We start from the raw sequence: 15,173 nt of genomic DNA, 5'->3' as shown, positions 1-15,173 counted from the left end.
CCCCTGAGGGGGAATCGATGTATTGGATTTAATATTATTCTGTAACGACGTCAACTCAACTGTACAGGTGATGTGACCTTTGAGACCAGGACAGGCGGAAAAGGAGAGACTCGTGAATGACGAGGCAATATTTCTTCGCTGATGTTCTGACATCAAAGGAACGAGATGAATCGTGCGTAGCATGGAAATGGTTAATGACGCTGAACTCAAACAGTAAAAAATTTACGCTTCTTAACAACTGCAGTGGTCAGCTTCATGATCAATCCGTCTTTCCCTACAAGAAATAGTCAAGAGACTGGGTGGTCCCCAGAGCCACTCCGAGGCACATGAATCCGAATGGTTCCCACCTGGTATCGAATTAGTGACCAGCTGTTAAGTCTCAAAGAGATAAGGAAGCCATTTTTTATTTTACAGGAGCTTAACTAAATCAATCCTTTGAGGGTTGAATTTTATGTAGCAGATTTGTCTCGTACGTGGTGTCTATGGTAACGTCACCATGACTCCTTTCGATAAAACATTTTTTTACTTTAACGAAGGAAACGCAGAAACAAGGAGCTTTTGCTGATATTATCGGAGACGAAACTTATTCAGAGCAAGAGTGGACGGTGTGCGAGAAGAAGAAATGTATTTGGTGGAGCGGAAAAATTTGGACCGCCCGATACAAAAATTTCGTCAAGGCACTACGCCGATGAACAGACAGGCGATGAATCCTGTGAGTCACTTAGTTCTCTGAAGGAATCGGGTGCCACCTGGTGACTAAAGTTGACAGCACAGAGTGGAGGGGTGGATATTTGCAGACAAGCTAGTACAAGAGGCGGGAGAGATCCCCGCGTGTTGCCGAGGCAAGGACGCCAGTCGGTGGCTACGTGCGGGGTTCTGAACGTCGGAGTAACAGAGTGCGCTGAAATGTCGGGGACTCCGCGGGACGACCAGATTTCTGTGCACTTAAACTTGCGTAGAGAAACTTCCAAAACGTAACATTCGTCAGCGCGCGTTTGCAGAAATCAGCCTTTGACACATTCCCCCGTCAGGCGAATTCCTTGGTTACCAAGGAAACGGATACGAGATGTTTAGTTTCTTCAAAAAATTCAAACAAGTGACGGATGCGAACAGTGACGGTAAAGGGGATAAGGATAAGACAGGTGCATCGCCCGTTACTCCCACGAGAACGAAGGATAAAGGAGTCAACCGGGAACAGGAACTGGTGAGCAGCTGTTACGACACCAGGAGAACTGATTTAGCTGTGAGTACCGGAACAAAGAGGAAAGATACAGAACGCAGAAGTGGCGAGGTGAGAGAGAAGTCCTCGGTCCATCAGCGAGGTAACAAGAAAGAATCGGTGACGGTGAAGGCCAGCGATAGCAAAGTACCCGTTCGTGAGACGTGTACGACAAAGGTCATGGGCGGTGTAGCGGCGACAATGACCTGGTCAGACGACACGGGCGATATTGGCAGGGACGTAGACTTGGCAATGTCTGAGGCCACCTCCCACACGAACGCAGAGACCAGCCAGGACAAGGAGAAATCGCAACACGAGGTGGCAGGGACACTGACAGCTGGCAACCAGAGAAACGTCTTTGTGTCGCGGGTAACCCCGGTCGAAATGGGAGTCGTGACACAAGTCGACGAAGCTACGCCAAGGGTACCCGAATCTGCGAGCTCATCCGCTTCTCAGGGGAAATCCACGGCGTCCGGGAGGCAAGTGGGACAGGCGGAAAGCGAAAAGTAGGTTCCTAACACGAAGTTTTTAACGTAGTTGTCATATAACATGCAGGTGTCAAAGTCTTGCGATACTTGGTTGCTAGGATACCGATGTTGCAAGCGTAAGAAATTCTTCGAATTCTGTAAGCTAACAGGTTTTTTTTTATTTTAATGTGAAACGTTCAATTTCAACCTAAGGGAAAAATGTATTTTGAGACTATTTAAAAATGGCGATGAGGTGAATGTTTCAAGACGGTATAACCCCAAATGCCCGTCCTGCATTACCATGGGGCTGTTCATCCTGGAGTACAAAAACGTCTTAAAGCACTGCGAGTGTCTCCTCTCTCTCTCGAGAAAGTAATGAGAATCTGTAGGCGCCTCGGCTTCATACGTCTCGTTGTTCATGAAACGACGTGCAGGATGCAAATGAACTGGGAGGAATCTGGAAGGACGCGATCGTTGCGTATTTGAAGGCATTGCTGTAACGTTTATCTTGATAGAAAGAGTAAAACCACGAAAATACTTCACAGGTTCACTGCCATCTGGGGGGGGGGGGGGGGGCGAGAATGGGATCAGTGACCTCCCGATTACGGAACAGGGGTATACAGACTGAACCGCGACATTTGGCACTTGGGTTATTTAAAGACGATGGAGTTGTTATAAAATAAAGAGACCCATAATATGTGGGAAATCGAAAAAAAGGAAAGGAGATAACCGGTTATTCCACACCTGAACGCATTACAAGTTTGGAAAATTACAGCTAGGGACCTTGCTCCAAAAATTCATACGTAAAATTTCTTCAGACAACTGACGGTAACCATAATAAACGAGTTAGGAAATGCATTTGAAAAAATTACAACAAATTAGGCTAGCCCTTTGAAACAGAAGCTCGTCTAGATTATATTTAAGAATTCGGTCCGTACCGCGAAGAAAACACTGCACTTCACCATTGCAAAGATCAACTGGTTAACCTTGTTTAAGGAAATAATACGACTAAAACGCTAATTAACCTTTGGAGCCGAAGCTCTTTCAAATGAAACTTACGAATTCAGTCCGTACCGCGAAGAAAACACTACACTTCACCATTGCAAAGATCAACTGGTTAACGCCGTTTAAGGATATAATCGCTGTTTATTTTGAGAATCTTACGAAAGTACGTAAATACAAAATGCACAGTTATTTACTGTTAAACAATTTATTAATCTTGCGACCCGGGTGTCGATAAAAAATGGTGATTGAGTCTCTGGGCCTGGAAAAGTTTGAGAACCCCTGATAGCAGAGTGGAGCCGTTGTATTATCCTGACATGTGTTGCTACCAAATGGAGCGTTTGTTCCCACTTGCTCTGTGGACCACAGCCTCCCGCTTGCCATCTTATGATAACGAGGAAAGTAATGAAGTCAGCTACTTGTTAACCCAGTTAATTGAACAAGGATTGTGAAATACGCACGCACGCACGCACGCAGAATTCTGTTAGGAAAATTGTTCATCTCCCCATGCGTGCTTCGTGATCAACCCATTACATCCTCTTTGGTCTGATTATCACTGATGAAAGTCTGAATTTTCTTACGTCTCAGAATCAAAATTTTGTACAAAGTAAAAGTTTCATCCAGCTTCAAATACGTACCTACTGGCCAAGAGCCAGTAGGTACGTTCAAGAATGCGTTTGGAAATCGCGGATACTCCAATGTTGAGTACACCTCCCTTTTTAATTGTCGGCATTCCAGAGTGGGATAAATTGTGGCGGATCGGTAAGGAAATGTCGTAAAAGTTTTCTCAAGTCCCACGGCAAACACCTGGGCCTCCCCAAGTGTGAAAACAACAGACACACAGCAAAGAGGCTTCACACCTGATCACGTGACGCGTTATCAGGTTGCTGATAAACATTTCTGTTGACATTTCCTTGACTGAAACTTGCTACAGCGTAGGAAAAAAAAAACATCTCGCAGATGTGACAATGCAAACATATGACGTCAGAAAGCCAACCGTGAGAGACTGAGGACCAAATAAATATCGGATCTTATTTCCGAAGCCTCCTCGCATTAAGAGTATCTTCTGTTTCAAAAATAGTCGACCCCAGGGCATTAACATTTGTCTGTGGCTGTATTCGGAGATGGATGTTCAGATGTCGAGAGTGGAGGAAACGTATAAAAAAGTACCCTCTACTGTTCCAACCTTCTTCTAGCTTTCTTGCATGAAATGGATTTGCGGGGTACGTACCGCGCACAGGGAACACGAATGCCAAAAAAAAAAATCTGAAGGGATGCGCAGATGAGATGATAATATTAAAATGAGTCTTGGGAAAACAGAGATGGAGGGTATGGATTGGATTCATCTGGCTCAGGATAGGTACCGATGGCAGGTTCTTGTGAATACGGTAATGAAACTTTGGAATTTATTGACGAGCTGATTGTTCTATTAACCAGGACTCAGCTCCGTGGAGCTGGTTAAAGGAATTTCCACGCTCTTCAGTTTCCATGGCAACACGCCCACTCGCCACAGGCGATAATCAAAAATTATTCACTCGCAACATTTACGTCTTTACACAACAGAACTCTTGCGTTAAGAGACGCTAATTTTTCATGATAAGCCGCTGTTAACCACAAACTCAAATTCGACCTCTTCCCGTCCACAGCAAGAAATCACGGGTTACACGTGTGGTAACGTACGCAATGCTCTTACCCAAATATATATATTTTTAGCCTCTGTACTCCGCCACTTCGGTTACTTGTTACTAATCTGTTAAATTTTAACGTAAACTATAATGCGTCTTACAAAATACAGGGAAGATATTTGGCGGCTGTGCCGTTGTGACTATGAAACGCGGCGACCGATACAGTGATCGCGCATAGCGGAAAGGCCGTGCCAACGGCACAGTCGTCAATCATCCCTGTAGTTCGGTCATTTAACAAAGTTTAAAGATTAATGTGATATCATGATGAGTGGAATTCGGAAGAAAGTTTTGGAGATGTTTATATTGCTTTTACACAGGGCTAAAGTTTACATTTGTTACAGGAGGAGTCTTGTGAATCAGGAGGCCCGGTTTCAAGAACAGTTGGCCGAACTTACTGCGCAGTTGACCGCGAGAGACAACGAGTCACACAAACTGCGATACCAGATGGAGGACCTACAGAGAGACGTTCTCATTAAGAGTTCTGGGATGGACAGTGAGTGTGTGAAATAATGTTTTCATACTAACGCACATGGACACGCGTGGGAAGAGGGGGGGTGGAGGTGTAGCTCCACGAATTATTTAACTATGGCACTAGATGGAAGTTACGGTTATCGGCTGTTGAAGTAGCTTTTGTGCTTTTCAGTGAGACTAACTAGTTTCATGCCTGTGTGGAATTGAATTAGGATACTTCAGACCTGAGTCATAGATCCATAAATTCTCCCCCCGCCCCCCAGTTCCGGAATGCGACGAGTGCAGAATATCTGACCAGTTACTGATCTGTTACGTCGAAATGCATACCGATAATACCCAGTAATTTATTCAAGGAAATCAAAATACCTACAACTCTTTGAAGCCGACGCTCATGTAAATGCTATTTAAGAATCCAGTCCGTACCGCGAAGAAAACACAAGGCTTCACCATTACAAAATCAACTGATCGCGTCTAGAAATATTTAAGAATCCAGTCCGTACCGCGAAGAAAACACAAGGCTTCACCATTACAAAGATCAACTGGGTAACCTTGTTTAAGGAAATAATACGACTAAAACGCTAATTAACCTTTGGAGCCGAAGCTCTTTCAAATGAAACTGAAGAATTCAGTCCGTACCGCGAAGAAAACACTACACTTCACCATTACAAAGATCAACTGGTTAACCTTGTTTAAGGAAATAATACGACTAAAACGCTAATTAACCTTTGGAGCCGAAGCTCTTTCAAATGAAACTTAAGAATTCAGTCCGTACCGCGAAGAAAACACAAGGCTTCACCATTACAAAGATCAACTGGTTAACGCTGTTTAAAGAAATAATCGCTGTTAACTGTAAGAATCTTACGAAACCTAAATACAAAAAGAATGGAAACAGATTCTTCAAGTAGCTGGCACCGCGTCATGTCGATAATTAGATTCTACAGAGATTTGAAAATCTCTTCCGTACCAGCTGCAGGTATTACACTATTAGTACGTCAGTGTACACGTCATCTGCGCTAATATCAATTCAAGTGACTGTACGAACACTTTCTGAATTACAAGTCACGTGAAGAAACATCCTTCTTTCGTCATGTCTGACCGCCGGACATTCTTACATTCCGACTGCAGTCCAGGGTAAACTATTGGCCACTTCTAGAAATAAACTGATATAGTTTCATAGACGGCAATTCATTTACTCAATATTTCCTTGATTATCAAAATTGTCATTACTAATCAACAACAAAACTAACTGTTACGCTTAAGCAGAGTCTGTCTTAAATATACCACAGACTTAATTCAAACGCGTTCTTACGCACTTGTTTCCTTAAACAGCGTTAACCATTTAATCTGTGTAATGGTGTAGTGTAGTGTTTTCTTCGCGGTACGGACTGAATTCTTAAGTTTCATTTGAAAGAGCTTCGGCTCCAAAGGTTAATTAGCGTTTTAGTCGTATTATTTCATTAAACAAGGTTAACCAGTTGATCTTTGCAATGGTGAAGTGTAGTGTTTTCTTCGCGGTACGGACTGAATTCTTAAGTATCATTTGAAAAAGCTTCGGCTCCAAAGGTTAATTAGCGTTTTAGTCGTATTATTTCCTTAAACAGCGTTAACCAGTTGATCCTTGTAATGGTGAAGTGTAGTGTTTTCTTCGCGGTACGGACTAAATTCTTAAGTTTCATGTGAAAGAGCTTCGGCTCCAAAGGTTAATTAGCGTTTTAGTCGTATTATTACATTAAACAGCGTTAACCATTTAATCTGTGTAATGGTGACGAGTTGTGTTTTCTTCGCGGTACGGACTGAAATCTTAAATATTATTTAATTCGTATCGATCAAATTTTTCCTCTGTTTTAAAGGAAATGGTGAGTCGGTGAACAAATTCCACGTTGCACTACATACCTTTCATACAGCCCTCCCGATATTAACATAAAATTGAGCCCTAAAGTAACTCCCTCCTCAATGTTGACATCAAAACGCAGTCCATCAAAAGTTAATGCCAGAATTTAAAATTCTACTTGAACGCAGTAAGAACCTGCCCAACGTCTCTCCCACGTTAGTTCGTTCAGCTGGGTTAAAATAGGATCTCGTGATGTTCAGGAGAAAATAAAGTGGGCAGAAACTGAATTAACGCTTGAAAGGATGACACCCCCATAAAATTATTTGTTCGAGCAATAGGTTACTGACAGGTTGTTGACACCCCCACAGTTAGGTGCAAGAAAGCAGTTTTGTGTGTTTTTACGTTGTAGGCGAGTCAGCACGATACAAGAAACGCTTATTAGGACGTACCGTGCCAATTGGGAAACTGTAAAAAATCATTTTGCCCTAACGTCGTTCATGCAGAGGACAGAATGACGTCACTCAACAGCTGTTTGCTTTACGTACCAAAAATAGTTAAAGTGAGAGACAACGATACGCCACTGTTTTCAGTGCACATTTGATTTGTTTTTCTCTCATTTATTTTGCATTTGTGTTTTTATTTTACCTCCATCTTCCTTCTACGTTCATCACGTTTATCTGTTTATGTCTGTCATGATAGATGAATCAGTTTATTGGCTACGGTGTGTCTATTTGCTTTTCAATTCCTGAACCAGCTGTCCGATTTTTATAAAATTTAATATGAGCGTTATTCCAACACAGCCTACCTCAAAGTAATGCTGTTTTATTTATACAATAGGTAAATGGCTGACCGATGAATATACATTTACGTTATTTAGATAAGTGCATAACTTCGAGTCTGCGCACTGAGAAAGTAAACTTTGTTAGTTCTGGCCGGATCTGCTTGCTTAAGTTGCTGTCCTTGTGAATGATTACGATTTTCGCTTGGTATAACACATTAGAACACCACGAGATGATGACAGCTCGAGAGAAAGTCATTTGTCCGGCTGTCCTGAAGCGTCGGTCTTGGAGCACGGCAGAAACTGAGTACAACTGACAGAGATTACTAAAAACGAATAAGAATGAGATAAACGAGAGATGTGTGAAGATAATGGAAGGAGGAAGTGGTCGTAGCACATCCTGGATGGAGAAAGAGAAAATAAGGAAGCCATTAGGCCAATCCAAGATTCAGGAAACCATTAGGCCAATCTAATACTAAGGAAACCATTAGGCCAATCCAAGATTCAGGAAACTATTAGGCCAATCTAATACTAAGGAAACCATTAGGCCAATCCAAGATTCAGGAAACCATTAGGCCAATACAATACTAAGGAAACCATTAGGCCAATATAATACTAAGGAAACCATTAGGCCAATCCAAGATTCAGGAAACCATTAGGCCAATCTAATACTAAGGAAGCCATTAGGCCAATCAAATGATAAGGAAGCCATTAGGCCAATCCAAGATTCAGGAAACCATTAGGCAAATCAAATGCTAAGGAAACCATTAGGCCAATCCAAGACTTCTGGATGTTATAAAATACGGCGGAGAAAGCTCGCTGTATGAGAAATTAATTTTTATAAATTTTACGATGCTGTAACCAGTTCGCGGTTTGTATTTATATTCGCCAATCAGGTGGCAGTATGGAGTTTTTCACTGTCCACGAAACCGATCCGTAATGACGTCTTTCCGACGTCACGCCGCTCCTAATTTGGTAGTAGTCATTGACAGGGGAAAGACAGCGAGTTTACAAATAGAAAACGTCTTGTACTCCCAAACTTTGCTCTGGCTGGAACTGGACGCGGATATTAGCACAAAACAAAGTTTTGTACGAGTTGTCCAGTCACTGTATGGACCAGAATCATAAGTGCCAAGCAGCACGTGTAGGGGAGATGAGAAATTCGTGCAGAAGATGACTGTCATCTGGGATTTTGCGCCGTTTCGTCTGGTAGAAATTGGCCGACGTTTCAGAGAGGTTCTCTGTCTCCACGAGTGTAGGTTGCGCGCGAAAGAGAGGGGTTTCACAGAAGGCAGAAAGTTGGCCGGAACAATGATTGGGGGGGGGGGGGTTTGGGTGACAGACAGACAGAGGAATTGAGTCGATGTCTGCCTTTCATTCAATTTCGTGATCTCGTGAGGAACTCAAAGGTGGCCATGGTAACGCACCAACTCGGTGGTCCGATCTACAAGAAGCGAAGTCTGTTCTAATTTGCATAGCACGAAGTTGCGAACACGTTGCTGTTTACGACTGTAAAAATAAACCCGTTCACTATACACCAGACAGCAGTCAAGCTAAATGGGAGACTCATGGCTGTTTCTCTGCAAATAGCGCGGCGACAGGAAAAATCCAGACACTATTTATAGGGAGCTAGTTAACCCTGGAACACGATCGTTCATAGCAGCAGTGACAAAATCCCGCCAATGAGACAAAAAAAGATTAAATAAACCCTTAAGCCGAAATTTGTCCAAATGATATTTAATAATTCAGTCCGTACCGCGAAGAAAACACTACACTTCACCATTACAAAGATCAACTGGTTAACCTTGTTTAAGGAAATAATACGACTAAAACGCTAATTAACCTTCGGAGCCGAAGCTCTTTCAAATGAAGCTTAAGAATTCAGCCCGTACCGCGAAGAAAACACTACACTTCACCATTACAAAGATCAACTGGTTAACCTTGTTTAAGGAAATAATACGACTAAAACGCTAATTAACCTTTGGAGCCGAAGCTCTTTCAAATGAAACTTAAGAATTCAGTCCGTACCGCGAAGAAAACACTACACTTCACCATTGCAAACATCAACTGGTTAACCGTGTTTAAGGAAGTAATACGTCTAAAACGCTAATTAACCTTTGGAGCCGAAGCTCTTTCAAATGAAACTTAAGAATCCAGTCCGTACCGCGAAGAAAACACTACACTTCACCATTACAAATATCAACTGGTTAACGCTGATTAAAGAAATAATCGCTGTTTATAAACACACTCTGTGGACATAATGCACATATGCTGAATGTTCAAGCAGGGTTTCAAATTGTTAAACATGAAGTATAGATATTTTTAAGATATACGCTTTCCACATAAAACTGCCTTCAGAACAGCAAATATTAGACGTAATATTAGGAGAAATTTATTATCGTGCAGTGAGATTAACACTGCAATAATATGCGGGTATATTTATGCAACAGCGTGTTGGTTTGTGTCTATAATAAATTTACTAGAGGGCCAGTGAAGTTCGTAACGTGGCAAAGAATTAATTTGGAAAATAATGTCGGAAAAGAACTCGGCCGACGCCATGTTCGGATTCATGATAAATGTCTACAATGAAAAATTACCGGCGACGTAAATCGTCAAAATTTGGGTGATCGCCTCCTACTTGATGGACCGCCAGGCACCCTGAAACTGAGTGGATCAGACAGTTGTTCCCCAAATAACTATTCATAAAATGAGACAGCCACGCAGAACGTACCGAATACGCGGCAGACGGGTGTTCTTAAAAGGTTCACAGACTCTACAGTTAAACAGATGGACAAGATGTTCATTGCTTATAGAACCGTGTTCACAGAAATCCGACACTGCACTGTATATATAGAGCCAGCTGAATTCAATCAAAATCTTCACTCATTGTTTCTCTAACACCTTTCCTGTCTTCTACAATTAAGTCTCTCAAAAAATTTTACGAAAAATTTTGTACGCACTTTTTATTTCGTGCTTTCCCCACAAAAAATATTAGGTGAAGAGTAAGGACACAAATGTTTCTAGCCACACGAGTTCGAATTAAAATCACAAAAATTAAAAGTTACGTACAATTTCAAAGACTTTGGGACAATTAATTTATTTATTTATTTTGTAGTTCATTTAACGACGCTGTCAGCAGCTCAGAGTACATAGCATCAGATTATAGTATGATTAGTAAATGAGGCAGAAATTATATGGACCGAAGTGGTCGTGGCCTAATTTAAGTCACTATACCAGCATTTGTTTGGAGGGACTGAAGAGAAACACGAAAAACTCATGATAGCCACATCCAAGACGAGGTTTGAACCTCAAACCTTCTGAATATCGGCTGCAATGTTTGGTGGATCACTTGAGATAAAGTTCTCTCGTAGTCATTGTCACAGTTTCTCAATATGTTACTTTCATTAGGTATGAAAATTGGGTGTCGAAGGGTTAAATAGGTCACTAACCACACAACTCGACTCTGATGCCCATTAAGAATCTGGCCTGATTCCAAGATTTCAATAAATGTTTAGTTGTCATATTGTAGGTCATTGAGTACAATAGACGCATTAATACATTTGCAGTGAGAGTATTGGCTATTGACCAACAGTTCACTGCCAATACGTGATCTCCTCTGTAGACCTTGCAGCTAAAATATGGGTTAATAAACTTCAGAATTAATAAGTGGGACGAGCATATCATGAACACAGAAAATATTTATATAAACAATTTGTGTATGAATTTTTTTGAGATTCAGAGTCCCTGAGTGGTCTTCATGTTCATTTATTGCAGATCCAAATCCATTGCTGACAAAAATTAATCAGCGTTTTTACATTGCAGGAAGAAATAACGTATTTTTCGTTGCAAAATCAGAAATATTTAAAATAAAAAGCTTTGGATGTAAGAGACATATTTTATGTGTTCAATTATTGCATGAAAAATATCAACAATTTTTACTTCAAATTTCATGTAGTGTATCATTTACTTTAGATTGAACTGGTTCAAAATGAAATTCAACTCATAACTTTCACTGTGGTTCTCAAATAAAAGATCTTATCAAAATATATTTTGAAAATGAATTATGTAAATGGATATGAACTGAATGAAAAATTTACTGCGCAGCTGTGGGCTGGTATTAGCGCTGCTTAAAACTACAAAATATTGTGTTTAAAGTTTTCAAAAGATTTTTGGGCATAAATGAATGGATATTTTTTGTAGTAAGTAAGAGCATATGAGATTCTCTGCGTTGTACATTAACTTCTTTCAAATCTCAACAACACTCAATTAATTAACTATCATTGCAATGTTGCAGGATTGCAAGCTGAGCTGGAAGCAGCACACAAAGAATCAGACTGCGTGCGGCGAAGACTGCGTCAGCTGGAGGAAGACCTGGGAACTTTCAAGGAGAAGAACAGAGAGCTTCAAGATGAGCTACAGAAGAAAGCAGGTGCGTCTGCTTCTCGTAACGCTGAAGATGCATACACAAACTGCCATAATTTTGTTAGCTGTTTTGGCTTTACTAAAATTACTAAGCTCCAAAGCATTTTGATTTAATGACCGCATCTAATTTTAACACAGGAACGTTGATTTTGTGTCAAAATCTTGTTCACAGAACAATTCAAAGACAAAAATGTATTGTGCACTATATTCACTATATACAAATACTGGATCTTGTTAACAATCGTCTGCTGCTTGCAGAGGAAATACAGTCCTCTTCTGACAGTGACAGCGACGATGACAATGAGAGAGTCGCAGAACTGGAGTCCAAAGTCAAGGAGCTGGAGGAGAAAGTTCAGCAACTCCAGTCTCAGCTGGAAGAGGTGTGCATGGAACGAGACAAACTGGAACAGGCTAGGGCAGAAATGGAGGCAGATCGAGAGGAGGAGATAAAGATCATAGAAAGGGTAAGAGCGCAGTCGTGTTTCATGAAAGGATGAGCCCTGACCACAAGGAAACTGTACCACAGAATTTGTTCTTTACAGAAAATCAAACTTGTCTCAAGGAAGATAAAATTATTGAGACCAAACTGGGTAGCTCAGTGGTCCATCGATTAACTGACTGATTTCACCGATTGGTTATGCTCATTTAAACTCTTATGCTTATACATAAACATCTGCTAAATGTAAAATTCAATCAAAAGAAAAAAAGACCATGATAAGAATGAAAAGCTGTGTCTCAATTTGGATTAAACATTTTTTTCATAATTATTATGTCAATTTGTCTCCATGTTTAATCTCTAAATGTTCTCAATTCACGAAAATCTGTCAAGAAAACTTGAGTCCTATACTTTAAGATCAATAAAACCAACTCGCTGTACACTTTTGTACGACATGAATAAATAGATCTCATTATTAAGATCTACAGATTTTATCCAAATCACCGATTGTCCACAAAGAATGATGGAAAAATATGTAGTAAACATACACAGTCATAAAAATTATCTCGTAAGGCACAAAATGCCTTAAAAGCAGATGATTGCCAAACAGCGAAGCTACCAACATTTCCTGTTTATTAAATAATTTGTCATTAAGGTGATTCTGTTTCTGTCTTTGATTACCTCTGCAGTAATAGATTTTTCTTCTGATGTGAATCAACATCGAGGCCAATTACCAAAGTATGAATTTGGAAAATACGTACTCTATTGGAATATTAGTTTGCCAAATTTGTGTCTGCAGAGGCATGTCAGAGTATTATTTGTAGATTACTATTTGAAGGACTTTGTTCCAGGCACTGGAGGAAGCACTGGAGGAGAAAGCCCTCATTCTGGCTCGCTTTGAGCAGGACTTTGAAAAGCTGCGTACAGTCAACACAGACAGGGAACAGCAGCTCCTGGATGACTTTGAGTGGAAACTTCGGGAGGTCGAGCAAGCCTGCAAGAGACGGCTGGAGGAAAAAGACAAGACTGTAGAAGAGCGTCTCAGGGAGGGCAGAAAGGAATTGGAGCTGAAGTTGAAATTGGCAGAACAACAGCTTAAGGAGGTACCAACCTCTGTTTATTTATAGGATAATGCTTGTAATACTGCACATCTGTCAATGCACGTAATTTTTGCTTAAAAGCTGTTGCCTACACTTTTTGATACAGAGCAAGTCATCCTCAGATGAATATATTTTCAATTACAAAGTTAACTCGCAAATATAATGATGATACAACTGTCAGTTGTGGAAATCTTGTAAATTTATTACATCGGTAGTTTTCTTAGAAACCGTCTGATAAATTTTGTATGACTAATGTGTAAAATTATTTTTTAATTTTTCAAAATTTGGTCACCGTATACAGCGCAAACTATAATTTTATATAACTATAGTGGTTTGGCTAATAAAGTGGATTACTAGTTCCCTCGAAGTAACAGACCATGTTACACCCACTCAAAATAAAATGGCAAAATCATTAGTCAGGATTTGTATTTTTTTTACGAAGTTACCACAACTGAAGACTTATGAGGCAGAGGTGATACAGTTGCGTGGTCTAACCATTGAGCAACAGAGGTCACTGCGGGTTACCACACGGCAAACAGAGCAGCTTCAGGTCAGTGAGCGAATGCTGAAGGAGGAGATTACCCGACTTCGAGGGCTGCTCGACAAGGAGAAGAGCCACGGAATATGCATGCAGGTTAGGTTAGGTTAGGTTAGGTTAGGTTGAAATATAATAACTGCAATCCATCATCCAATATGGTGAAGGTTGAAATAAAATATCAAAGAAAATAAATTCAAATATTTTAATATAATTTAGGACAAATCACATAATAACAAATTATGTTGGGTAAATATAGTAATTTTTGTTTTAAAAATTCTGTTTGGATCAATTATCTGGAGCAGCCTTATGAATTTCATGAAAGTAGCTTCCATTGTACCTTTTTCACTAAAGAGTAAATATTAAAATATTTTTACACAAATATCTCTCTTGGAATTTTAAACTTAATACACTTTGCTTAAACAAATGTGTGTATATTTCTAATATTAGTCTTCTGTGTACAGAGCTTACACGAGAAAAAGATGGCTGATAATGAGAAGAAGTTTGAAGTCCGCCTTGATCAACAGAAAAGTGACATCACTGCTCAGGTAACTTAAATTTGGTTATTGTTTTATTTTAGCAGAGAAGTGACAGTTATAATTACCAACATGCCATATTTTATTAAAATGTAAAGCTTAAAAATGTGGCTGAGACTTATACATGGTTTACGCAGTTCTGATTTCTGAAGTACTGTAATTATGAGGCAGATGTCAGTTTTAAGTATACTTAACTCTGCGTTTCCCCCTACAGTCTTGAACAGAATTATAGGAATTGAAAGTTCACATAAGAAATATATAACAGAAATGAACTGGAAGTGAAAAAAGTCTAAGTCAGACTTATACTCAAAATTCATAAAAGCTAATTGAGAGAAAAAACTACTTTGAAGGATGAACCATTTTATAAAACATACGTTATATCGATATAGGAAAAGCATTTATTGTTTTTAATTAATTAGTGTTAGGCTGAGGAAAGTAGGAAAAATTGTCTATAATAATGAATTACTACATGTAATCTTGTTGTACGGCAAAAAAGTTTCTCGCTGATTGTATTGCAGTGGGAGGACAGACTGAGACGAGAATGCTCAAGACTCAGATCAGAACTCGATCAACTCCACAGCGAAGAGAAGCGTCTGGCCATTGAGTCTGTTCAAGTTCAAAAAGAGAAAGAAATGAATATGGCTAAGCTGAATTGGGACCTAAGAATGCAACAATGTCTTAAGGAGGTAGG

The 15,173-nt window shown here is 40.1% G+C and overlaps 1 protein-coding gene across 9 annotated transcripts in view; it reads left to right on the top strand.

Annotated features, from left to right (window-relative positions):
• The window catches only part of LOC110840003 (uncharacterized), a 41,395-nt gene that overhangs the window by 13,958 nt on the left and 12,264 nt on the right, over positions 1 to 15,173 (top strand). For 4 of the 9 annotated variants that reach the window (XM_087353941.1, XM_087353946.1, XM_087353935.1 and 1 more), the window contains exons 2-8: positions 4,715 to 4,866; positions 11,748 to 11,882; positions 12,134 to 12,339; positions 13,163 to 13,414; positions 13,854 to 14,045; positions 14,411 to 14,494; positions 15,001 to 15,168. In XM_087353941.1, the coding sequence (XP_087210067.1) occupies positions 4,818 to 4,866; positions 11,748 to 11,882; positions 12,134 to 12,339; positions 13,163 to 13,414; positions 13,854 to 14,045; positions 14,411 to 14,494; positions 15,001 to 15,168 (1,086 nt within the window). In that variant the 5' untranslated portion in view covers positions 4,715 to 4,817. Of the gene's footprint in view, positions 1 to 463; positions 1,726 to 4,714; positions 4,867 to 11,747; positions 11,883 to 12,133; positions 12,340 to 13,162; positions 13,415 to 13,853; positions 14,046 to 14,410; positions 14,495 to 15,000; positions 15,169 to 15,173 lie in introns of those variants that run through there. The other 5 variants (XM_087353949.1, XM_087353921.1, XM_087353925.1 and 2 more) reach the window with 5 other exon arrangements.

This window comes from Zootermopsis nevadensis, unplaced genomic scaffold, assembly GCF_977971745.1.
Source record: "Zootermopsis nevadensis isolate Lab colony 2312 unplaced genomic scaffold, Znev_1.0 Znev_ptg000002l, whole genome shotgun sequence".
Taxonomy (NCBI): domain Eukaryota; kingdom Metazoa; phylum Arthropoda; class Insecta; order Blattodea; family Termopsidae; genus Zootermopsis; species Zootermopsis nevadensis.
This window is presented reverse-complemented; position numbering and strand designations above follow the sequence as displayed.